At 37.7% G+C, this 21,597-nt stretch overlaps 1 protein-coding gene and 2 long non-coding RNA genes across 10 annotated transcripts in view; 1 reads left to right on the forward strand and 2 right to left on the reverse strand.

Moving 5' to 3' along the window:
* The window catches only part of ITGA6 (integrin subunit alpha 6), a 46,200-nt gene extending 25,867 nt beyond the window's left edge, over positions 1-20,333 (forward strand). For 4 of the 8 annotated variants that reach the window (XM_072932256.1, XM_041717528.2, XM_041717526.2 and 1 more), the window contains exons 5-26: positions 542-673; positions 1,918-2,034; positions 3,031-3,241; positions 3,667-3,860; positions 3,993-4,081; positions 4,884-5,011; positions 5,941-6,036; positions 6,502-6,563; positions 7,806-7,963; positions 8,854-9,003; positions 9,725-9,840; positions 10,713-10,902; positions 10,988-11,071; positions 11,274-11,353; positions 11,509-11,586; positions 11,687-11,789; positions 12,744-12,917; positions 13,924-14,022; positions 14,373-14,483; positions 14,567-14,665; positions 14,989-15,114; positions 18,266-20,333. In XM_072932256.1, coding sequence (XP_072788357.1) covers positions 542-673; positions 1,918-2,034; positions 3,031-3,241; positions 3,667-3,860; positions 3,993-4,081; positions 4,884-5,011; positions 5,941-6,036; positions 6,502-6,563; positions 7,806-7,963; positions 8,854-9,003; positions 9,725-9,840; positions 10,713-10,902; positions 10,988-11,071; positions 11,274-11,353; positions 11,509-11,586; positions 11,687-11,789; positions 12,744-12,917; positions 13,924-14,022; positions 14,373-14,483; positions 14,567-14,665; positions 14,989-15,114; positions 18,266-18,424 — 2,756 coding nt within the window. In that variant the 3' untranslated portion in view covers positions 18,425-20,333. Of the gene's footprint in view, positions 1-541; positions 674-1,917; positions 2,035-3,030; positions 3,242-3,666; positions 3,861-3,992; positions 4,082-4,883; positions 5,012-5,940; positions 6,037-6,501; positions 6,564-7,805; positions 7,964-8,853; positions 9,004-9,724; positions 9,841-10,712; positions 10,903-10,987; positions 11,072-11,273; positions 11,354-11,508; positions 11,587-11,686; positions 11,790-12,743; positions 12,918-13,923; positions 14,023-14,372; positions 14,484-14,566; positions 14,666-14,988; positions 15,115-16,560; positions 16,691-18,265 lie in introns of all 8 variants that reach the window. The other 4 variants (XM_030277468.4, XM_002198790.7, XM_041717527.2 and 1 more) reach the window with 3 other exon arrangements.
* On the reverse strand, positions 8,786-18,269 carry LOC140684562 (uncharacterized). Its single transcript, XR_012056985.1, has 2 exons — positions 17,934-18,269; positions 8,786-8,983 (listed from the first exon to the last, which is right to left on the reverse strand). It is a non-coding gene; the product is annotated as an uncharacterized lncRNA (long non-coding RNA).
* Positions 10,302-14,374, reverse strand: LOC121470256 (uncharacterized). The gene is made up of 2 exons (XR_005980996.2): positions 14,224-14,374; positions 10,302-10,549 (listed from the first exon to the last, which is right to left on the reverse strand). It is a non-coding gene; the product is annotated as an uncharacterized lncRNA (long non-coding RNA).
* Positions 20,334-21,597: the final 1,264 nt, after the last annotated feature.

Consider the following 21,597-nt stretch of genomic DNA (forward strand, 5'->3'; position numbering starts at 1 on the left):
AGAACTGCTAGTACAGTCCTAAGAGTACTCTTCTGTGTAATGGAAAAACATGTTTATGCTTGCCAAAACCTTAATTATACCATTTGATAAAAGGGAAGCACACCTTTTATTGAACAATAGGTTTTTTCTTCTTAAATACTGTTTCTAAGTATAATGCTGGTGTTTGTCATAATGAAATGTAGTTTTTTTTTTAATTCCTGTGTACTTACCTCCTTTTTAAGAGAAGCTTTATAAGGCTAAGAAATACAGGATGAGGGTGGTTTATAACCAAACCAGTTCAATGGCTTTTTTTTTTTTTTTGAGAATTTCCTTAGTATTCCATGTTTTCCAGATCATTGTATGGCTTCTTTGTAGAGCAGCATGAACTTTTGGCACACAGAACAGAGACAAAACGCTAACCCAGTGCACTATTCTGTATTTGTCCCATTTTAACAGAAGTCACTATGTCATTCATCATAATTAATATAAGTTGGGGACATTTATTTGTTATTTTTCTCACTTACCATTCGTTTGCTTTTATTTTATCATTTCACTTTTTCAGGGGTGGTTCGTGCAGAGCAAAAGAATCAGACATTTTATGATCTGGGTATCTTTGATGATGGGCCTTACGAAGTTGGTGATGAGAGCCGCCAGGATAAGAATCTAGTTCCTGTTCCAGCTAACAGTTACTTAGGTAGGATTAAGTACATGTGGTAAATCTCTTTAGGTCTGTTAAACACTTGTGATCCCAGCCTGGTGTGATAATCTGAAATGGGAGCAGATGTTCCATTGTGGACCTTGTAACATGTTAACTGTTTGGGATAATTGACAGCCTCCCTCCACATTTATGGGCCAGTTTTAAGTGTAAGGTGATCCTGCTGAGGTACCTAGAAGAGCTGCTGTTGCAATGTGAAGTTCAAGAGCTGTGCCAAGGGCCTAAGGAATCTCCAGCAGCGATTATAATCACTGTGGTGGGTCAGTGCTGTGAATGGGTCTGTAGTCCTTAGTTGCACAGTCTCTGCTATGTAGTATCAGAAAGTTTATCAAAATTTGTGTTTCTGGATGTAACTGTTAGGGCTATAGATTTTCTCTCCTGGTAGGTAAGTGCAATTCTTCTATTCTTCATGTTTTTAAAACTCCAGTGGCTTTTAACAGACCTTTTAAATGCCATAATATAAGTATACTGTGTATATTTTACTTGTGTGTGTGTTGCAGGAGGTGAATCTCTTGCTCTTTGTGCAGTCAGGAAAGCAGGACTATGTCCTTAGGCCAGTGACCTTTCTGTGCACCAGGGAGATACACTGAAAAGGCTATGCTGCATTTCTGGAAAGGCATTAAGTGTAAAGAATCCTTCTGTTCCAGTGCAGATTTCTGTGGTGTGTTGATCCACTGCTTTTGGCATGTGCAACAAATAGAGTTTTGGCAACCTGAGACTGGAATTTCTGTGTTAGTGATGGAAGGCTGAATAGATGGGAAGGACATTGCTAGTGTAAAAAGTAAAAAAAACAAGTCTAGAAGAGAGCAAACTTTAGAGCTACGTGTGAAGAAAGAGAAGAAGAAAGAGAACATAAACTTCAGTTTAATATCAGCAGTAATTACTGGGTGTAAAGGTAACTAGAAAAATCATTTTAAGAGCTTAGCTTAGACAAGCTGATAGCATCTTCTGGTGGAATAAGAATTGCTAAGGTGAGGAGTGCTATGGAGCTGATGCCTTTTGCTGTGACCAGTCATATAATCTTTTTCCAGTTGCTTAAGCAATGCATTTATCTCCTAAATGTAAATGCTGCATTGATTTGTAATAATCAGAACCACTTCCAGGCAAGCCAGCTCATCCCAGGCATTACTGTTCAGTCTGTTTAGACCATAAGCAAATGTGGTTATAGGTGCTTTGCTTAACTACTATTTTTTTTCTCTTCAATCTTTCACTCATATTTATAGGTCTTCTATTTTTGACAGCTGTATCTGATACTCATCCAGATCAGTTTGTGTACAAAACATTGCCTCCCAGCATACAGGTGGACAAGTCAGTGGATGTAATGATGAATAGCTACTTAGGTTTGTGACCACTTGAGGTGGCAGCATCTGGTCAGACAATCTCCAGACCTTTGTCATGATCCTCTCCCCTCTATCCCTTCTCATATCAAATATAGTATAAGGAAAGCATGAAAAAAACAGGATTCAGATAAAGGGGAGACAGCAAAGTAACAAGACTTCAGAGAAATGCTGATTTGTCATGCATTTCTCCAAACCTTCTCATCCTTCCCCCAGCTGGGACTCCCTCAGTTTTTTCTGGAACTGTCTCATTGTGAATTGCTGTAATTGAGAATTTGCATAGTAGTGGTGAAGTGTTTCAGAGGGAGACTCCCATCTGGCTGGTATCTTGCAAAGTGGGCATTTTTCTGCTTTGGCCTTTACTGGCTATACTGGTATATGCAGTATAGTCTTTTAACTTGTTTTTTATTTTTTATTTTAAAATGTATTGTAAGACTAAATTAATTTGAACATATAATTTTTAGGGCTGCACTAACTTAAAATTCCCCATTTCACCATTACTGTGAAAGCTGATTCTCAAATACTGCATACATCATTCATATGAGAATGCTTGTGCAGAACAATTTGCATGTTTGTGATAGAATGATACTTAAGAGGTTTTCTGATAATTTTTCCAGAGGTGAAGTACTCAAGCTATATTCAAGTGGTAAAGCTGTAATTGTGTCTAAGCTGTATGTATCCTGTGTTTGGTGACCATGAAAAGCAGATTCAAGTGAGCAATGAAGTACTGTGTTTTGTGGGGAAATACTAACTGTAATGTAGGGAGGAGTGTTTGTGGGAACGGAAAAAAGTGTTGACTTGCAAATGTGTGTCCACCAGTGCAAACAGAAATTGAGAATTCCCAGACATAGCACACTGTGTTTTAGATAAAACTTGTATTCCACATACCACTTTAATATAGCTGGGGAAATGTGTCTTTTTTCATATTAATTTAGTTAATATGAAATTGTTTATAGTTAATTTAGTTAATTTATGCTGTATTTTTTTTCTCTGTTAAAGGTTTCTCTTTGGACTCCGGTAAAGGAATTGTCTCCCAAGATGAGATGACTTTTGTGTCTGGTGCCCCAAGAGCGAACCACAGCGGAGCAGTTGTTTTACTAAAAAAAGAAAAAAATCAGAGAGCGCTTTCCTTGGAGCACATGTTTGAAGGAGAAGGGCTGGCCTCCTCTTTTGGCTATGATGTTGCTGTTGTGGACCTCAACAGTGATGGGTATGGCTGTGGTTAACTCCTGCTGCCTGTATAATAAAGGATAGCGATCTTGTTTATTTCTGCTTTTGTTTTTCACATTAGAAATATAAGGAATGACAAAGCCCACCTTCCATGTTTTCCTGGAGGAAATGGTGAGCGTCTTGAGAATCAGTCAGGATAGAGTCTACCATTCTAATAAAGAGTTTTATTTAAACAATTATTATAAAGAGAGAACAAGAAATGAGTCTCATACCCAGGAAGACCATAGAAGGTCCTTGTATGCCATCAAGGGAATAAACCAACTTGCAGTGTCAGTGCAACCAGTTTAATGCACATTTTTGTTCAGCAGCTCTCTGGGCAGCTGATCTTGAGCTCACAGTCTGAGCAGTTATTTTTCAGAGTTCTTCTCCAAAAGCATTGCCTTTTTTTTTCCCTTTCATTCTAAGCTGGCAGGACATCGTTGTTGGGGCCCCACAGTACTTTGACAGAAGTGGGGATATCGGGGGTGCCGTGTACATCTACATGAACCGCCAAGGCAAGTGGGCAGGGGTGAGGCCACTGCGCTTAAATGGAACCACTGACTCCATGTTTGGACTTGCAGTAGAAAACGTTGGGGACATTAATCAGGACGGATATCCAGGTAAATGGAAAACAGTGACCATAAAAATGTGAGATTGTTTGGCCAATGCCAAACATGCAGCATCTTACCCTTTGATTGCATGCTGCAGAAAGAGCAAGAATGATTTTAGATGTTGTAACTTATTTTCACCAGATATTGCAGTAGGGGCTCCATATGATGGTTTTGGCAAAGTATACATTTATCATGGATCCAAGAATGGAATAAATACAAAACCAGCACAGGTAATGAAATAACCTTTATTATATAATTATTCTTGAATAAAATTAAAGGAATGATAGGGCTACTATCCATCTTCCTTTCCATTGCTATTATTGGGGTGTTAGCTAAGCAGGAATGCAGGGCCCTTTGAAGATTGGACTGCTGACAGGAAAGATTAAGAATTCTTGATATTAATATATATTTTTATTTCTGGGGCTAGTCATTGGCACCAGTAATATATGAAGAAGGAAAAAGATGTATAGATAAATTATGGTTTTTGGTTTTTTTTTTAAATCTGTTGATTTGAAAACAATTAGTTTCTTTGTTTTATCTTTCATTACTATTGTTTCACTTCCTTCCTAAAAATGTTTGGTTGGTTGTTGTTGTTTTTTGTTTGTTTGGTTGGTTTTTTGTTGTGTTTTTGTTTTGGTTTGAGGGTCATTGTGTCCAGTTTGCAGAGTGGGAATGGAACTTCATTATACTCTGTAGAATACTGCTTGAATACTTTATAGAATATGTCTTCTGTTTCAAGTGTTGTTAGTCCATAAATACTGTAAATAAAGATGAACTAGGCTCTTGGCAGATCAGTAATTTCTGGTACTCACTGCTATTGCCAAGTAACTTCTTGAAAGAAGAGCAAATCATCCTGGCACTTCATTATCCTTTAGCTGAACTGAGCACAGAGGTCCTATTTCAGAGGTCCTTCCTCATTGTATCTCTTTCCCTCTTTTGTCTCTGCCTGTAAGACAGTTATGTTTACTTGTTACTTACTTTACCTTTATCACTTTTAAATGTCTGAATTCCCTCAATCTGTTTGCTTTTTAGATTATTGATGGTGAAAAAACAAACACCAATTTCTTTGGTTACTCTATTGCTGGAAATATGGACCTGGATAAAAATTCCTACCCTGATGTTGCTGTTGGTTCTCTGTCAGATTCTGTAAATGTGTACAGGTATTATATATGGAACCTTAATTAATTACACCAGGGCTTTGGGATAAACAGCTTTACTTTTCAGGCAGAACAGCCCTTCCTACAATTTATGCTCCCATCTCTAAGCTGTATAGGATCTGTGCATATAATTGTAATGTTCTTAAATACACTGAACGGCGCCCAAGAACAGCAACTCACATGGCTTGTGGAAGAGAACAGAGTAGGTGGTAGAGAAGTTGGTCAGATTATTTAGCATTCTGCTTACTCAAAAGGAGCTTTAATATTTTGCTGATAAAGGCAGGACAAAATCTTCTACCAGGATGAGAACAAAAACCTCTTACGGTGACAAACAGTGAAAGGAGTGGCCCAGTTACATGGAGCAGGTGGCTTACCAGCTGTTTTAAACAACCTTTGGATGCTTTAATGAGAACAGGATCACCTCATTCATTTGTTCATGTGAAATGTCTTCTCCCATCCAGAAGGAGAAAAGACAGGTTGTCAGGCAGAAGTATGGTTACAGCCTACATGCCGAAGAAGCAGGAAACGCCATTTCCCACAGCCACCAGGCTCTTATGAACATGAATCTGAATGAACTGTAGTACCTATAGATGTTCCCAGGGGCTGAATTACTACTGGTGGTAGAAACCACCACTGACTTTTCTGTTTTTTATAAGTGTATAGAATGACAACAGCAACATCACATTACTGTAGCCTGCTTCCCCCTCAGGATCTGTAATTGTTCTCAGTGACCTTTGCTTAGCTTTTAATAGTTTTCAGGGTTTTTTCTAACCAGTGTCAAAGCCAAACTCTGTGTTTTTTGGAGTGTCTTTGTTGCAAATCAGTGCTGGTGTGGAGGGAATCTGATATTCTCATTAATAATTTAATTAATATTAACAGAAATTACTTATTTTTTTACATCTTTTTATTCCCCGTTTTTCCCCCAAATGAAGATCTCGGCCTGTGATAAGCATTAGAAGAAACATTACAGTACAGCCTGATAGAATTGATCTAAAGAAAAGGAACCCTGAGGACCATGGTGAAATCAGGTAAATGAAAAAAAGAAATTAGAAATTACTCTATGAGAAGCCTTGGCGTATTGAGCTTACTACTGTCGAAATTGATTCAGTGATCATGTTTAAGTGAAGGGATATGAGAGTCATGCAGGTTAAGCAAATGTATCTGCATATGTTTATTTTGACTACCTGAATTTCTTCAGGCTGCTCTGCTAAAGACAAGGTATGGAATATGTCCTCATAACGTTCATTTTTGAAAATGAATGTCACCTTGCCTCGTCAGACTTTTAACACAAGTATCTTGGCTTGAACAGCTTTGTTTTGAGTAGAGACATTAGAGCAAATGCTTAATTGCTTATTAACCATTTTTTCTTGCTTCAGAATTCAGTCTAGTAAGCAGTAAATACCACAGTCATAAGACTGATAAGTTAAAACTTTTCATTCTGTTGGAACATGCCTTAATAAAAATTAATACTAATTTCTTGGCACTTTTTACAGGATGGATGTGAAAGCATGTTTTAAATATACTGCAAACCCCAGAAATTTAAATCCAAGAATAAGTAAGTTCTGAAGATAAGTATTTTTGATCTGTTTGTCACATGTTTTGTTTTTTTTTTCTTTAGAGTTCATCATGGAAACATATTACTCAAATTATAGTGACTCATCTCAGACAGTGACTGACAAATTTAAAATGTGACTCAGTGCTAAGCTCAGCTGTTGCACAGTCTGTATTTAGAGTCGTGCTGGTGTGTTAAGCTGTTCTGTGGATGACAGACTAAAGCTTTCTAAGTAATACAACTGCCAGTGAGCAAATGGCTTCTATACAGATCCAAACCATTTTCCCTCTCTAGGTTAGTGCTGCTTTAGAGAATTCTAAACCTTTTTTAAGGCCCATTTTATACATCCTTAGCATTATTTCTATTTGGAGGTTTACTGTATTAACCTATCCTGTATTCATGAAAATGGTTTGGTGGAAATCATTGACTGAAATAAATCTGCATTAATAGAAGACTGTGCCATAAAGATGTAAAGCACTTGTTACTACCTCTTGGAGAACTGTGTAGGATTTTGAGAGGAAATCAGAAGAACTTTAAGCCCAGTGACCTTTTTTCTCCTATATTGTCTTGAGTTTCTCAGTTACTTTTAAAATCCAAAGGCTGTGCCCGAATGAGTGCTGGTCCTTTAGCAGGTGAAGTGCTTGCAGCTCTCAGTGCCTTGGCACACTCGGTGCCGTTTCCATCTGTGCAGCACTGAATTAGCTCAGTGAAGCAATCATTAAACGATGCACCAAGTTCAGATCTAGGAAAGCATGCCTCAGCACACAGCTGGACAGCACGAGTCGCACTTCTGCTTTCAGTGTTGAAATTGCCGGTGTATCTTGAGCTCAGAATCCTGCTGGCTCTCAGGTGCTGTTGGGGACCCTGCAGGAATCCCCTGCAGCACAGTTGGGATATTCACCGTGGGTAGCTCAGCCCTCTGCTGGCCCCGTACGGCAATCACAGCTCCCCCAGCCAGCCCCGCGTGCCCGAGGGAACGGTTTATGAGGGGAATAACAGGATTTGGTCTAGAAATTTTCTTTAGATTTACACACAGGGTACCTGGCCCTCAACTTGTGGCAGGACAAAACTGACATGGAGAAAGTTTTTTTTTTTTAAATGAACGAATGCAGTTTATGAAGCTCAGCACTGTCTGGAGCAGTCTTCTAGAATAATGCTTAAGATCATATCTTGTGAAATTAAAGTTCTTTTTAAAATGGCAAGGATTCTTTTTTTTATAGTGACTTACTTTATTTTTTCACATAGAGATCAATTACACATTTGAAGTGGAAAACGAGAGGCGGCAGCTGGGCCTGCCCTCCAGGGTGCGCTTCAGTGACCACCCGTCTGATCAGTTCACTGCAAGTACAACCCTCAGGGGACAGAACTCATGGGAGTGTGTGACTACAAAGCTTATACTGCAGGTAAGGGAGAGTATTTTATTTCTGTTTCATTTAGATCCACTTAAAGCAAAAGAATGCTCTTTTTTGGCAGCCTCATGGAAGGAACCTTTGTATATAATTTTGTATATAATTTAAAAGTCATATGCAATATAAAACTTCAAAAATAGAAACCCACTGTATTTTACTATTCTCTGCATACATGCTGCTTCCTCCTGTTGCCTTTCTTTCAAAGTATGGATAAAAACTAGCCACTGCAGCACACTCTGGTGGTCAATGGAGCTGAACTAATTTCGAACCACAGAGAGCAACTAAGTGCCAAAAACAGAGAGTTGCTTCCAACAGAAATAATTGTTAGAGAACTTTAGGTTACTGTTCAGGAAGAGAATTTTAACCCATGGGTTTTGGTGTGGATGAATGGACAAGGTGAGAAAGGTTGATATGTGCTCTCTGGACTTGGCTGCTGTAGTGGCGCCTAGAGGTGGTATTGCTCCAGAGGCTAAACACGTTCCCTCTTCATGGCCCAGCAGGAATGAGTCAGCCTCCAAGGTTAATTTTGACCGCAGCAGATTAAGAATTTAAATTTATGAATAGAATAGAATCACAGAATGATTTGGGTTGACACCTTTTACTAGACTATGTTACTCAAACCTGTTCCAGTGTGTTATTTTACTATAGCTGTGTGAATTTCACCTGCCTGAAGTACTGTCTGTGGTTCTTAGCGATTCTTAATGGTGAGAGAAATTGTCAGATTGGGAAACCAGAGGGAAGAAAAGGACAATAGTGCTGGGCTCTTTGTGTTCCTGCATGTTTAGAAAATGCTGAATTTATATACAGTATCAAAGCTCATCTTCATGTTGTTTTTTTATTCTCTGCACTGTATACTAATGATGCAATTTAAAATATTTTAACAGGAAAAAATTAAAGATAAGCTACGTCCCATTCCAATATCAGTCAGTGTTAAAATTGCTGGCCTGGAGTCACCATCCAAGAGAAAAGAGAGCGCACTTCCAGATCTTATACCAATTCTAAATTCAAATGAATCTGAAACAGAGACCACAAAAGTAAGTCTTTGATACCATATATTCACAAAAATCTGTACTTCTACAAATAACTTAATTTTAAAGACCGTAGAAAACTAAATTATGTCCAGAGGAAATAATTGGGGTGGCACTGGACGTGTAACTATTGGATTATTATTTTATCTTTTCTTCTGAACTTGTTACAACATTTAGGAACTATGTACTGTGTTCTCCTGCAACAAAAGTGATGATATAGCTCCTTGGTTTCTTCCCTCTCCCCAACAAGTTAAGGAGGAAGTGTACTTTGATTAAAAATAGAAATTCATTGGATCCTCCTGGGAACATTTGTCCAACATAACCAGATAATGTCTACTCTTAATTTGTCCACTGTTAGGATACTGGAATGGCATTTGAGCAGTGACTGCAGCAGTGACATAGAAGGAAGGGAGTATCTCCAATAAAGATTCTCATTTCCTCAATGCTTATTGAAGAATCACACATTAAGATGTATTTTCTCATAAGAAGCAGACCTCTCATTTAGAATTATCCAACTCTGCTTTTTAGTTCTAAACTACCAGCATCAAGGGCTGTATCTCACAAAGCAAAACTCAACAGGCAAGAATTAAGTCAGGTTAAAATCTGAGCTCTGTCCAGGAAAGTGCCTTGTGAGTTCCATGTAGATGCTTTAGTCAATGTGCTTCAGAAATCTGATTTTAAGCTACTATTGTGTGTCAGGCAGTAAAATTGGTTTGGTTTTATTTAGGTGGAGTTCTTAAAAGAAGGATGTGGAGAAGACAATGAATGTCACAGCAATCTCAAACTTCAGTACCGTTTTTGTACGAGAGAGGGAAATGAAGACAGGTTTACTTATTTACCACTGTAAGTCTCGATTAATATACTTCTAAAGTTCAAATTATTAACAAGTCCTTAAAAGAACTTTTAGGAGAGGATTTTGGGAAAGAGAGCAGCTTTTTTCTGTGTATGGCAGACACAGCCCTTGGTAACAGTATTGCTTTTTCAGGGTGAGGAATGGGGGCAGAGGGGAAGAGCTTGAGAAGAAAAGTGGTTCAGAGTTGAATGGATACTAAGTGGCCACAATAGCGCAGGGGTGGGCAATTTAACACCTGGAGAAATTATATTCTAAACCACCCTTGCAGTAGTTTATTGTATGACACTGTTAATTATTTTGCAGATGAAACTTGACTGTATGACAGAGTATGGTTGCATAGCCCAAGAGAAGTTGTTACAGAGAAGTGCAGTGATGATTTAATTTTAACACATGCCCCAGCACCCTGCTGCAGCCCTCCTTCTTGGTGGGTCAGTGAAATTGGAGCGGGGGGTAAAACAGACAAACAAACAAATGTTTATTTGCTCCCAGCATTCAGACATTTTTAGCAGTGAGTGCCACACTCGGAAAGCAAACCCATGTATACTTTACAAGATTAAAGCAGGTCAGTAGATGCATTTGGAGAAAATTCATCACTACATGAGTCAGATGGAAGTGCTGGTTCAGAAGTACTTTAAACTCCTGATTACTTGAGGGATTTAGCATCCTCTTCTGTCCTCTTCACTACTGTCAGATGAAATACTGGTGTGGGGGAAAAAACCTATGACTATGAATGTTCATAGTTTTACTATCATTCTCTCGGAATAAGAGGAAAATGTATGTGGATAAACAATCATAAGAAGCAAACTTGCATACACATTTGTTTTCCTAATGCACAGAAACCCTGTACATTCTGTTTCTTTAGTGAAAATGGCATGCCAGTGCTTGTTCTGAAAGACCAGAAAGATATTGCCCTGGAAATAACAGTGACAAACAATCCATCCGATATAAAAAATCCACAAAAAGATGGTGAAGATGCATATGAAGCTAAACTAATTGCAACTTTTCCAGACAGTCTGACATACTCTGCATTCAGAGAGATGAGGGGTTATCCTGTAAGTATTTTTAAGAGAAAAAATACTGAAAATTTAAAAATATTTCCAGCATATTTTTACTTGTAAATGTGTTCTGTTTAATCAGGAAAAACAGCTAACATGTGGTGCTAACCAAAATGGTTCTCAAGCAGAGTGTGAACTTGGAAATCCTTTCAAAAGAAATTCTAATGTAAGTTGCACTTACTTTACTCTAGTTGTAAAATCTCATTCTGACTAACTGCAGTCATCCAAAGTTCCTATGTGTTGCAACTGGAAGTTTGATTTGGATCTGTCTTTTTAACTCTAGAACTTAATACTGAAATTTTCTATAAAATTTCATATATCAATATGTCTTATAAAGAGCTCATGTATTTATCTTCTTTCTTGTTTAGGTAACCTTTTATCTGATCTTAAGTACCACTAAGGTTAATGTTGATACAACAGACTTAGACATTGACCTGAAGCTGGAAACGTAAGTTTTCTTCATGTGCATGCACCTGCACTTTGCTTTGATATACAGTTGTAAACATTTTGAATGGATTTGTTTGATTCATAGAAGTAATTTAACAGTAGAGAGAAACCCACTAAATTTGTAAAATAAACACCATTGTTTTCTTTTCATTGTAGAACAAGCACTCAAGTTAATTTGACTCCAATTACAGCCAGTGCTAAAGTGGTTCTTGAATTGCTTTTATCCCTCACTGGGTAGGTGTTGATAGCATGAACAATTGGGGGATCTGGGGACAGTTGTGCTTCTGACTCTTCAAAATCTGATTATTCTCCTTTCCCACTCCCACCTGGACAGAGTTGCTAAGCCTTCTCAAGTATATTTTGGAGGTAACATCATTGGTGAGAGTGCAGTGAAGTCTGAAGATGATATTGGAAACCTCATAGAGTATGAATTCAGAGTGAGTAATTTAGGTTAATGCCAACAGCTGCTTTTAATCAAATGCACAGCTTCTTGCTTTATGCATATGAATACATAGAAAAGTTGCTATAATGAAATTTGCTTTCTTTGTCCCAAAATCGTGACTTGCTGTTCAGAACATGCAGTCTGACTGTGGGTAAAGCTTCTTCAGCCCTTGATATTTTATGATCGTATTCTAAGGAAGTGGCCTGAGGCTGCCTGCACACTTTTTTTTTGGAGCAGGTCATGCACAGTTTTAGGGCATAAAATCCCTGCAGGGAGGGAACAAAGTTGAAGCAGAACCAGCCTGGGGCCTGCCCAGGCGTTGGCTGGTGCACACAGGCAGCAAGAGCAGGCTGAGCACAGAGCCAGCGCAGGGAGGTGCTGCGAGAGCCCCTCTGAATGTGTGAGCTTATTCCACTGTCTTGGTCTTCTGCATAATACAGCAAGGAGGAGACTAAAAGAAATTAAAGTCCATCTCTGTCAATCCTTCTTTCTTTACCTGGTCCATGTATTATAGCAGCAGCAGTTAAAATATCTGATTTAAAATGTGCTAGCATGATCAGTAACACTAATAAGTAAAAAAAGAGGTTGGGAAAAAACTTTAAAACTTACAAGAGCAAGAGCTTGTTCTTTGTGTCAGAGTTCCTCAGAAACCTTGCAGTTTGCCTCAGTTATGCAACTGATTTGTTAACTCTAAATTGGAGCTGTTGTTTCACATGAAGATTAATTTCTAAAAATCAACAACTAAAAGTTCATGTTCGGGAATTCTAATCTTTCTATGTATTTACTTGCTCTCCAAGTATGCTAGTTTTAGTACATGCTTTGTACTATTTTGACTGATCTGATCTAAATTTCCTGTTAGCTGCCTGCTTAATGCTTGTCCAAGTCAATAATGTTTTCAGAAATAAAATCCCTCTGAAAAGTATTTCACAGTTAAACATTCTTTAAACAGGTAACTAACTTGGGCAGACCACTGAAAACATTTGGCACTGCTTCCTTGGACATCCAGTGGCCCAAAGAAATTAGTAATGGCAAATGGCTGCTTTATTTGATGAAAATAGACTCCAAAGGCTTGGAAAAGGTCTACTGTCAACCTGAGAATGAAATCAACAGTTTGCGTGTTGCGGTATGTTACAGTCTTCTGCTGGTGAATTGGTACAACATGAAAGCACCCCACAGCAAATGAGAGTCAGGCATGAGAGCTTGCCTCTAGGAGTTACTTTTTATCTTGAGCAGCTCACAAGCACAATCCGTGACCTGTGTATCAGTGAATAAGCCCATCAGGAGACTTCCTAACAGCCAATGAGGCCGATATGCTAAAGGATAGATGCTATGTCACAATGACTGTTTTTGCAATGGGCACTGCTGTCATAGGCTCTTACACAGGATGAAACTGCTGACTGTTCTAACAAATTTTATCAGTATTATTGAAAACTGCTCAGTAATAAAAACATCTGAGTTCTTACTCAAAAAACCAAGAAATAACGAAATATTTTCCCAGCCTAGGGGCATTCCATGTTCTTTTTTGAAGACAAGGGGCTTGAACTTAAATTTATTTATTTACAACAAATATAATAAAAAGCAATTTTCATAGCCCTGGATTGTTCCTATCTAGCAAAATCTTCTTCCTAAAACTTAAGCCTCATTTTTTAATTCTTCATATAACCTTAAGGTTATATAAGGAGTTTTTATTTTCCAGCATTAAAACTGCATGCACATAAACCTGTTTTCTGTTTTTGTCAGATCATTGTATTAGTTAATATAACTTGCAGTGAGTGTAATTAATATACAGTTTAAAAAACCTGCATCTTCTGACCGTAGCACATTCTCACTATTTTAGCAGAGTATCGTTAATACCCTTTATCTAGAAATAAAAATGGAAATAGCATTGAAAGCTTTATAAAGCTAAACCTCCCCTTGCCCTATTACAAAAAGTAGTCTGTTGGCCTTTCTTTCAGTAATCTGAAATTTTATTCTTACCAGTAAATGTAGATAAGTAGACTGACAGAATGCTGTCAGTCATGTTCTGATTTTGGAAGAAGAAAACACTAAGCTCTAGTTTCTCTGCTTGATTGAATTAATAGATTCTTAGATAAACTGCTTTCTAGTTTTTTACTTTTTTTTCCTTGTAGGAATCCCATAACTCAAGAAGGAAGCGTGAAGTTGCAGAGAAGCAGATTACAGACAGCCAGGCATTTTCTTTATTCTCAGAAAGAAAATATAAAACCTTGGTAAGGATATTGCAACAGCTGTATTTTTGTCAGATACATCCCTCAGCACTCGAAAGAGGGCTTTTCCGACTTTGGAAGAGTGAAAGAAATTCTCTTTCCCTTTTTATCTTGCATCCAAATATTGATGCTTTTAAAATTTGAACATTTAGATTATCTGTTCTGAGGAAGAACTAGGAAAGAATTATCTGCATAGTTACTTACCTTTGTATTTTCCCTTTGCTGTTAGTACAGACAGATGATGGTCTTGCATATAGGTATGATGCATATAATCCAATATTTAATCTTGGGGTGAGGTTTAAACAATCTGTGAAGATGTGATCTTATTTACATGTAGAAACCTGTAATTGCAGAGCTGTAATGTGAATGCACGCTGTGTGGATATAAAGTGTCCCCTGAAGGGTTTAGACAGCAAGGCATCTATTGTGCTGCGTTCCAGGCTGTGGAACAGCACCTTCTTAGAGGTAAGTCCTCTTACCTGCCCTTCTTAAAAGCTCAGAGTTCTTCCCTGTTCTGTGTCTAATATTAATGTTTTATTTTGGAACAGGAATACTCCAAAATGAATTATCTTGACATTCTTGTTAGGGCTTCTATCAGTGTTCCTGCTGCAGCTAAGAATGTTAAACTCACAAATGAAGTTGCTCAGGTAGGTTCAGTGTTTAATTCTAACCACATTATGGTTGTGGTTGTTCTACCTGATCTCCAAAGACCAGGAATGAAACAGATTTAAAACAAAACTAGCTAAAAGTTTAACTTTTTAACTGAGTTTTGAATTATTGATAATTTTTACCTTTTAATGGAGTTAAAAAAATTCATTACCATATCCAAATGATACCAGTGGGATCTTCAAAAGCATTTGGGAGAAGACATCTTGTTAGAGGAGCGGTAAGACTATATAAATTGCAGCTTTCTAATTTAACATGTACCTTCTAAAATACTCCTTCCACCTGCACGTTTTCTGTCCCGTAGGTGCGTGTTACTGTATTTCCTGCAAAACCAGTAGCTCTTTATACAGGAGTTCCATGGTGGATCATTGCAGTGGCTATCCTTGCTGGAATACTCATGCTTGCACTGTTGGTATTCTTACTATGGAAGGTGAGCTTTTATTATTCTGGTTATTTTTTATTTTCTGTTCTGTAAATGACAAGATAGCAAACTAATGAAGTATTTGGAACTCAAAATAGGGCAAAATTGCACAAATCATACATTATCAGTTTCTCAGTTTTGCAACACTTGGAATGAAAATGGTTGTACGGGCAGACTTGTCACATAATATTTCTGTTTTCACATCCTCAAAAATAAGTATTTTGAGCTCCAGATGAAACTTGAGACAAATGTTCAGAGGCCATAGTTTGATACAGATGGATAGAAGCATTGAGAGCCTCTGCAGTTAGGGGTAAAATTTCATGTGAGCCATTTACAAATTCTTTAGTAGGGCACTGTTCTCATAACATCAGAAAAACCATTAAATTGATAGTAGATGAAAATAACCAAAAGCACAGTATTAATACATAGCCAAGTGTGCTGGTGAATTTCTTATTATTGCTTTTTTAATATTAGAAACCTTGAATAAATAAAGAGGTAGAACAAATGGTTAACTATTTGCAAAAGAAAAAAATCAAGTATCTTTTTTCTAATGACCGTTGTAAAAATGCCAATTATTTGTGGTCCCAAGTATAACAGAGCAATCCTTTTATTCTTAGTTTTTATAGGTGTAGGCAGTTAATATTTGCTGTTATGGGATAGCAGAAGGTTATTAAGGAAGAGGAGGTGAAGAATATCGTCTCTGTCACTTTTTTTTAGTGAAATTGCAGCAGTTAACTTTGAGGAGCTATTGGCTGCAAGTTACTTCCCATTGGACGGTTCTGATTTCCTTATTTTCTAAAAAATGCCCAGCTGCTCCTGTAAATACTCCTGATAAATGAATACTGGGTGGGCTTTTAGGTTCTAACTACTAGTGTTTTACTGTGCATGAAAATAACAAACATTTTTGACAAGTACACACAGTGAAAAATGCTGTTTTTGATGACACAGACTGTGCTGTTCTATGAAGGACAAACATCATACTGGAAAGACAGATACATCATTGGTTTAAGACAAAAACCTGTACTGAATGGGTCAAACTGGTTTTGTTCTACACCCTGCAGTTTTGTCTGTCCTGTGCACTAGTCCACGAACAGGTTTCTGTATGGGCTTCTTTCTGCTCTTCACAGCCACCTTCACTTGTTATGTATATACTTTATTGTAGCTTTTCTTAAAAAAACCCAGATTCTCTACAAATTTGTCAAAATGCCTCTGAAATTATATTCTCAGGTTACTCTGTTAATAACTTGGGTTATTTTATTCTGTTACTGTATAGACCAAGTTAGCCCAAGAAGTTCTCAGATCTAGAAACAGCCGAGTTCTTGTTGACTTTTTTCTTCTTGTTTCTTTGGCATGTGAAGGGATAATGGGAAGACAGGTGACAGACTTAAGTCAGTTTTAATAGGTTTGACTTCTTCAGTCCACAAAAAAATGACTAAATACCTTGCTTCCTTGTAGTGTGGTTTCTTCAAGAGAAATAAGAAAGATCATTACGATGCCACATATCACAAGGCTGAGATCCATGCTCAGCCATCTGATAAAGAGAGACTTACTTCTGATGCATAGTACTGATCTACTTCTGTAATTGGTAACTGATGATATTTTTTAATTGCTAGCTGTGGCACATGCTATGGTTGCAGTGGCTAACTGTGAAGCTTTTTCTGCATAAGTTCTATTAACTTTTGGATTTCAAGCTATCATACTTGCTTGCTCCTTCTGTTGATAGATTTCCAGCTTCTGGTGCATGTGAACACACAGAGGTTTATGCTGGTCTAAAATGCTTCTTACTTATTTTTTAAAAAACATGGTGAGCTGTTGCAATAGGCTTCAGTATTTTTTTTAATTTATGCTTTAACATTACAAATAAGTCTTTAAGCTTGCAAGATGGGAATCAACACTGTACAGTTAAGATGCAAAGATAAGAATACAGCAACAAAACATAAATTTGCTTTACTAACCTTTAGTGCATGCTGTACATGTTGCTTACATTGGAGAAGGGTTTTCATAACAAGTATTTATTGCAGGTCTCACACCTATTTTACTTGAGTTCTAAGGTGTACTTCTCTAGGAACACACTTTGCTGAAGTTACAAGATGCATGATGATTTATGCTTCCAGCAACCTTTATTCCACTTAAGAAATGACATGCATGTACATTGTATCCATAAGTGTACTTGGGATGAGGGAGTGGGGAGGAATTCTTCATGAATTATTTCAAAACAGTGTTTAATGAAATTGGTCTTTGCTCACTGTAATTTAAAAAAATTCTATCTAATTTCTAATATTAAAAACCCCCCAAACCATGGACCAAACAGAACCAAAAAATCCAGCACCCTAACACTATGAAAAAAAGCTTGCTCGCTTTAACATGTTCTTACCCCCAGCAGTATCTAATGACAGCTGGATGGCACAAGGTCTCTGAACCTGAATCTTGATCCATAAGGATGGTCAGTGATCCACAAGGATGTAAACCTGAGTGTGTACAAGTCATTATCTTTGTATATTGTGGCCATAGCTCCCTTTTGTTTTGGAAATCAGTTTTAGTCCATGCCTTGATATTCAAAGTCAGTTTTTACAGTGGCTTTGAATAAAAAAACTGCAGAGCTCAAATAAGCTGTTACAGGTTTCATCCAGGGCGACTTCCCATGGCAAGCAAGACTCATGTTTCTAAGACAGCATACGTGTAGTTAGTTCAGGTGACTGAAGTGGAAATAGTGCTTTGAAAACCAAGGCCCTTAGGGTAACTTTTTTTGAATGTTCTGGAAATCTTTCTGTAGGTTCTTAAGAGTAAATCATGTCATCATACAGGAAGACACTGAAGTTCATACCCACCTTTGATTCAGGAGAAGTAGTTTTCCTGTGTGTAGCAGTAAATGTCCTCATTAGATGAATGAACAGCTTTGTATTGGAGGGAATCTTTTTAAGGTACTTCATTACCATGGCTAGTCAGAGCATGCCCTTTGTCTTTAACTGCTGCTGAACAGCTAATTCAGGCCTCTTGGCTCACATTTTTACAGCTAAACATGCTACATTTTTGGCCTACGTATGTCTGTTTTCAGTTTTCCTACCCGTATATTTGTGTGAAGAAAGAATTTACTGCCTCTACATTTGTAGTACTTTGGCAGCATCTTACACCTGAACTGTTCTTTTCCGTCTCTGCACAGTGCGGGTTCTTCCGGCGTTCCAGGTACGAAGACAGTGTTCCCCGCTATCACGCTGTAAGAATTCGAAAAGAGGAGCGGCAGATCAAAGATGGGAAAAGCCAAGACCTTGAGACAAAACAGTGGTTCACCAAATGGAATGAAAATGAAAGTTATTCTTAGGCAAAAATGTTGTTTATCCACAAAGTTCAGATAGAGGGTAAGGTTTTAATTCATGGAATCCTGATGAACCTAACCTGTGAACACTATGGACATTCACCATTTGATTGTAGATATTACTACTTATATTGAGGCTTTTATTTGCACAGTTAAAGTGGCTTCAACAGACTTCATTTGCCTTATTTAATTTCCCCACTGCCTCTTCATCCCCTTTAAATCTAACCCACACTACAGATAATATTATGCTAATGTGGGTCTTTTCTGCAAAATAAGCAAAACCACTACAGCAGACCTTTTGATTCTCCTGTGATCCTGACTTTCTTCCTTGTTATTTAAGGCATGGATGATTAAGGTCAAGATGAGTTCTCCACTGTTCCCTCAATGCACAGTGCATTATAAACACACAGTGGCCTTAGCATACTTTGTTCAAGTATAACTGAAGACCTGCAAGTCTGCTTTAGTCATAACCTTTGCCTGCTGCAGTAGTTAGGGCTTAACAAAAAGCATCATCTTAAATTACATGTGCAATGGGTCATGTTGCTTGATTTTGGGTCCTTTTTTTTTAAGATCAGATTGTGTGATTCTTGCTCACAACAAATATACACAGGTTTTTTTTTAAGAGAGGCTTGAATATTAGATGTTCTTTGTGTGTATATATATATATTAGTCATTTTTATATTTATTTTTATTATAAATCATTGACTAACTGGTAGGCTGAAGACTACTGAATTTTTAAATCCACTGTTCTGGTTTTTGTGTTTCTCTGTTTGAACTTCAAATTATGAGACCTGAGGCTTTCACTGCATTTTAATAAATCACTGAAGGTGCCAATGCTTTCTAAAATGTAAATATTTATGCAAATGATGTCTATGGGTGCTTTCTTTTCCTGATACTTGTAACATCAGGTCCTGTAACATGATTTGTATATTACTGTGGACTGTTTAACAATTTGGACACCAAAGTGAAGTAGTGTTTTAGATACCATTTTATACTCACGGCAAGAAAGTGAAAAGTCCTTTGGAAACCTCATTCCAGCTTCATAAGGACTTCCTGGTTGGCAAAAGGCCTTGACTACTGCAGCTGTTGTATAGCACTTGGAGGCTACAGATGCCTTACTTACCTTAACTGTCAGGATGTGAGCTGATCACGTTGAGACTACTGAATCGTCTTGAATACCTGAATGTTGATAAGTCAAACCATATAAGCAATCTGGTTATTGTAACTAACTGAGAGAATGGTTTAAAGAGTCTACTTTTTTACCCATATTCTAAAGCCTTGGTACTATTTAAGAACAAAGATTTAGCTCACACTTATGTATTCCATGTGAAACAAAATTCTGCTCAAAAAGTATGCATGTTTAATTGCTTCTACTATGAACTATGCAAAAACCTCTTGGTACTTTTTCCCCTCATAGGGTAAAAACCTGCTAGGAGGGCAGTTGTCAAATATCTTATTTTTACTGCTGATTTTGAATGTACCTTCTTGGAAGGTGTGGTCACCTAAAATGTTACCTTTTAGTGTTAACTAAGATGAGTTTATTAAACTAGATAATCTCAGTATGTTATGACCCTGACTTTATGAATGCTTACATATTAATTCAGATGTTACCCAGTTTTTTAGCTGTTAGAATCCTAGTTTATTTGCTTAAAGGCTCAGCAGCATCAGAAGCCAGGCTCAGCAGGGGCCAAGAAGCTTGAGAAATACCCCTGAGTATAAAATCAGATTGTGGCCCTCATCTAAGAACATGAATGTCTTAGCAGTGTTAAAGTTCTTGAAAAATAAGTCACGTCATTGGTATATATTTTTATCTCAAACTTTTGTTACACCAGCTAAGAATGCTACATCATTCCATGATTAGAAATTACCTGTGGATATTTGTATAGAAGTGTGAAATAAATTTTTTTAAATTAAAGATGGTCTTGGTAATAGTGATTTTATCATACTTAACTGAGGTGGCCACAGTTCCCTAGAAGAACAGGCGGAAAGTGGCAGGCTTTGACACGTTCTCCTGCAGCATTGCTGTAGCTCTTGCTGCCCTGCTCCATGCAAAGGGCAGATAAGGAGCAGTAGGAGATAAGGCACAATCTCAGGCTCGCAGGCTCTCTGCTGCGTGCTGCTGTTACCAGCACTGGTAGGAGTCAGAGCACCACGTGCCAGCTCCCACCGGGACACGGCTCCCCTCTCCTGGCTCCATGCTCGCACTTAGGCTGCCCTGGAGCCCTTTCATGGAAGCAACCTCCTAAAAAGCTTCCTAAATAGTGCCAGATGAGTATTGGAGTAAGTAGTAGAGATGGATACATACCCCAAAATTGGTCAAGAACTTTGCATACCTATTTGTATTTAGCAGTGGAGATTTGATATAACACAATTGCAGGGTTTCAAGTCCACCAAAAAAGCCCTGTGGAAAAGCCAAAATTATGCAGGGAAAAAATCCCACGGAATCCGACAGACAAAATGTGGCTCCACCTCTTAAGATGTCAGCCCTCACTGGATGCTGAAAGGCCTTTTGATGCAACAAAGCCCAAAGAAAAAGGTTAGCTGGATATATGCTAGGCCACTCTTTGTAGTTAAGGCCAAGAAGCTTCCAGAACTAGACCCAGAAAATGCCACTAGACTCTTCAGAGCATCTCAAAGATAAGAACTCAACCTGCTCTTATTAAGAAATTACTCTCCTTTACAGGATGGCCACAAAGATTTATCTACAAGAAGACAAAATATCAACTGGCAGAACCGTTAAATAGCTGATTATAGTAAGCTTTTGAAGAAATCTAATGTATTTGGCTTTATATGTATGCTCGTATATACCATACACATAATAGTACTAGATGTAGTCTATACAATATATACAGTGGTACAGCATCTAATAGTGTATGTGTACAAAATGCACATGTACATGTACGCACATGTGTGATATATAAAACTTGCTGTTCACTATAGATATAGTGTGTTTTATATCTGTACAAAAATATACACTATATTGTCCAAAGTACAGAAACAGAATGTTGGTAAACTGCAATACTTTCCCATACATTTAACTACTGCAGCACAGCAGACACCTTATGAGAGAATATACCTTTCAATTTAAGGGACCACCACAGCTCAGTTCCAGTAGCTACCCGTACATAAAAGTTATATGTAGAAAAAGAGAGGCAACAGCGTGCTCAGTTGGACACAAA

The sequence above is a fragment of the Taeniopygia guttata genome, chromosome 7 (genome assembly GCF_048771995.1).
Source record: "Taeniopygia guttata chromosome 7, bTaeGut7.mat, whole genome shotgun sequence".
In the NCBI taxonomy this organism is placed as follows: domain Eukaryota; kingdom Metazoa; phylum Chordata; class Aves; order Passeriformes; family Estrildidae; genus Taeniopygia; species Taeniopygia guttata.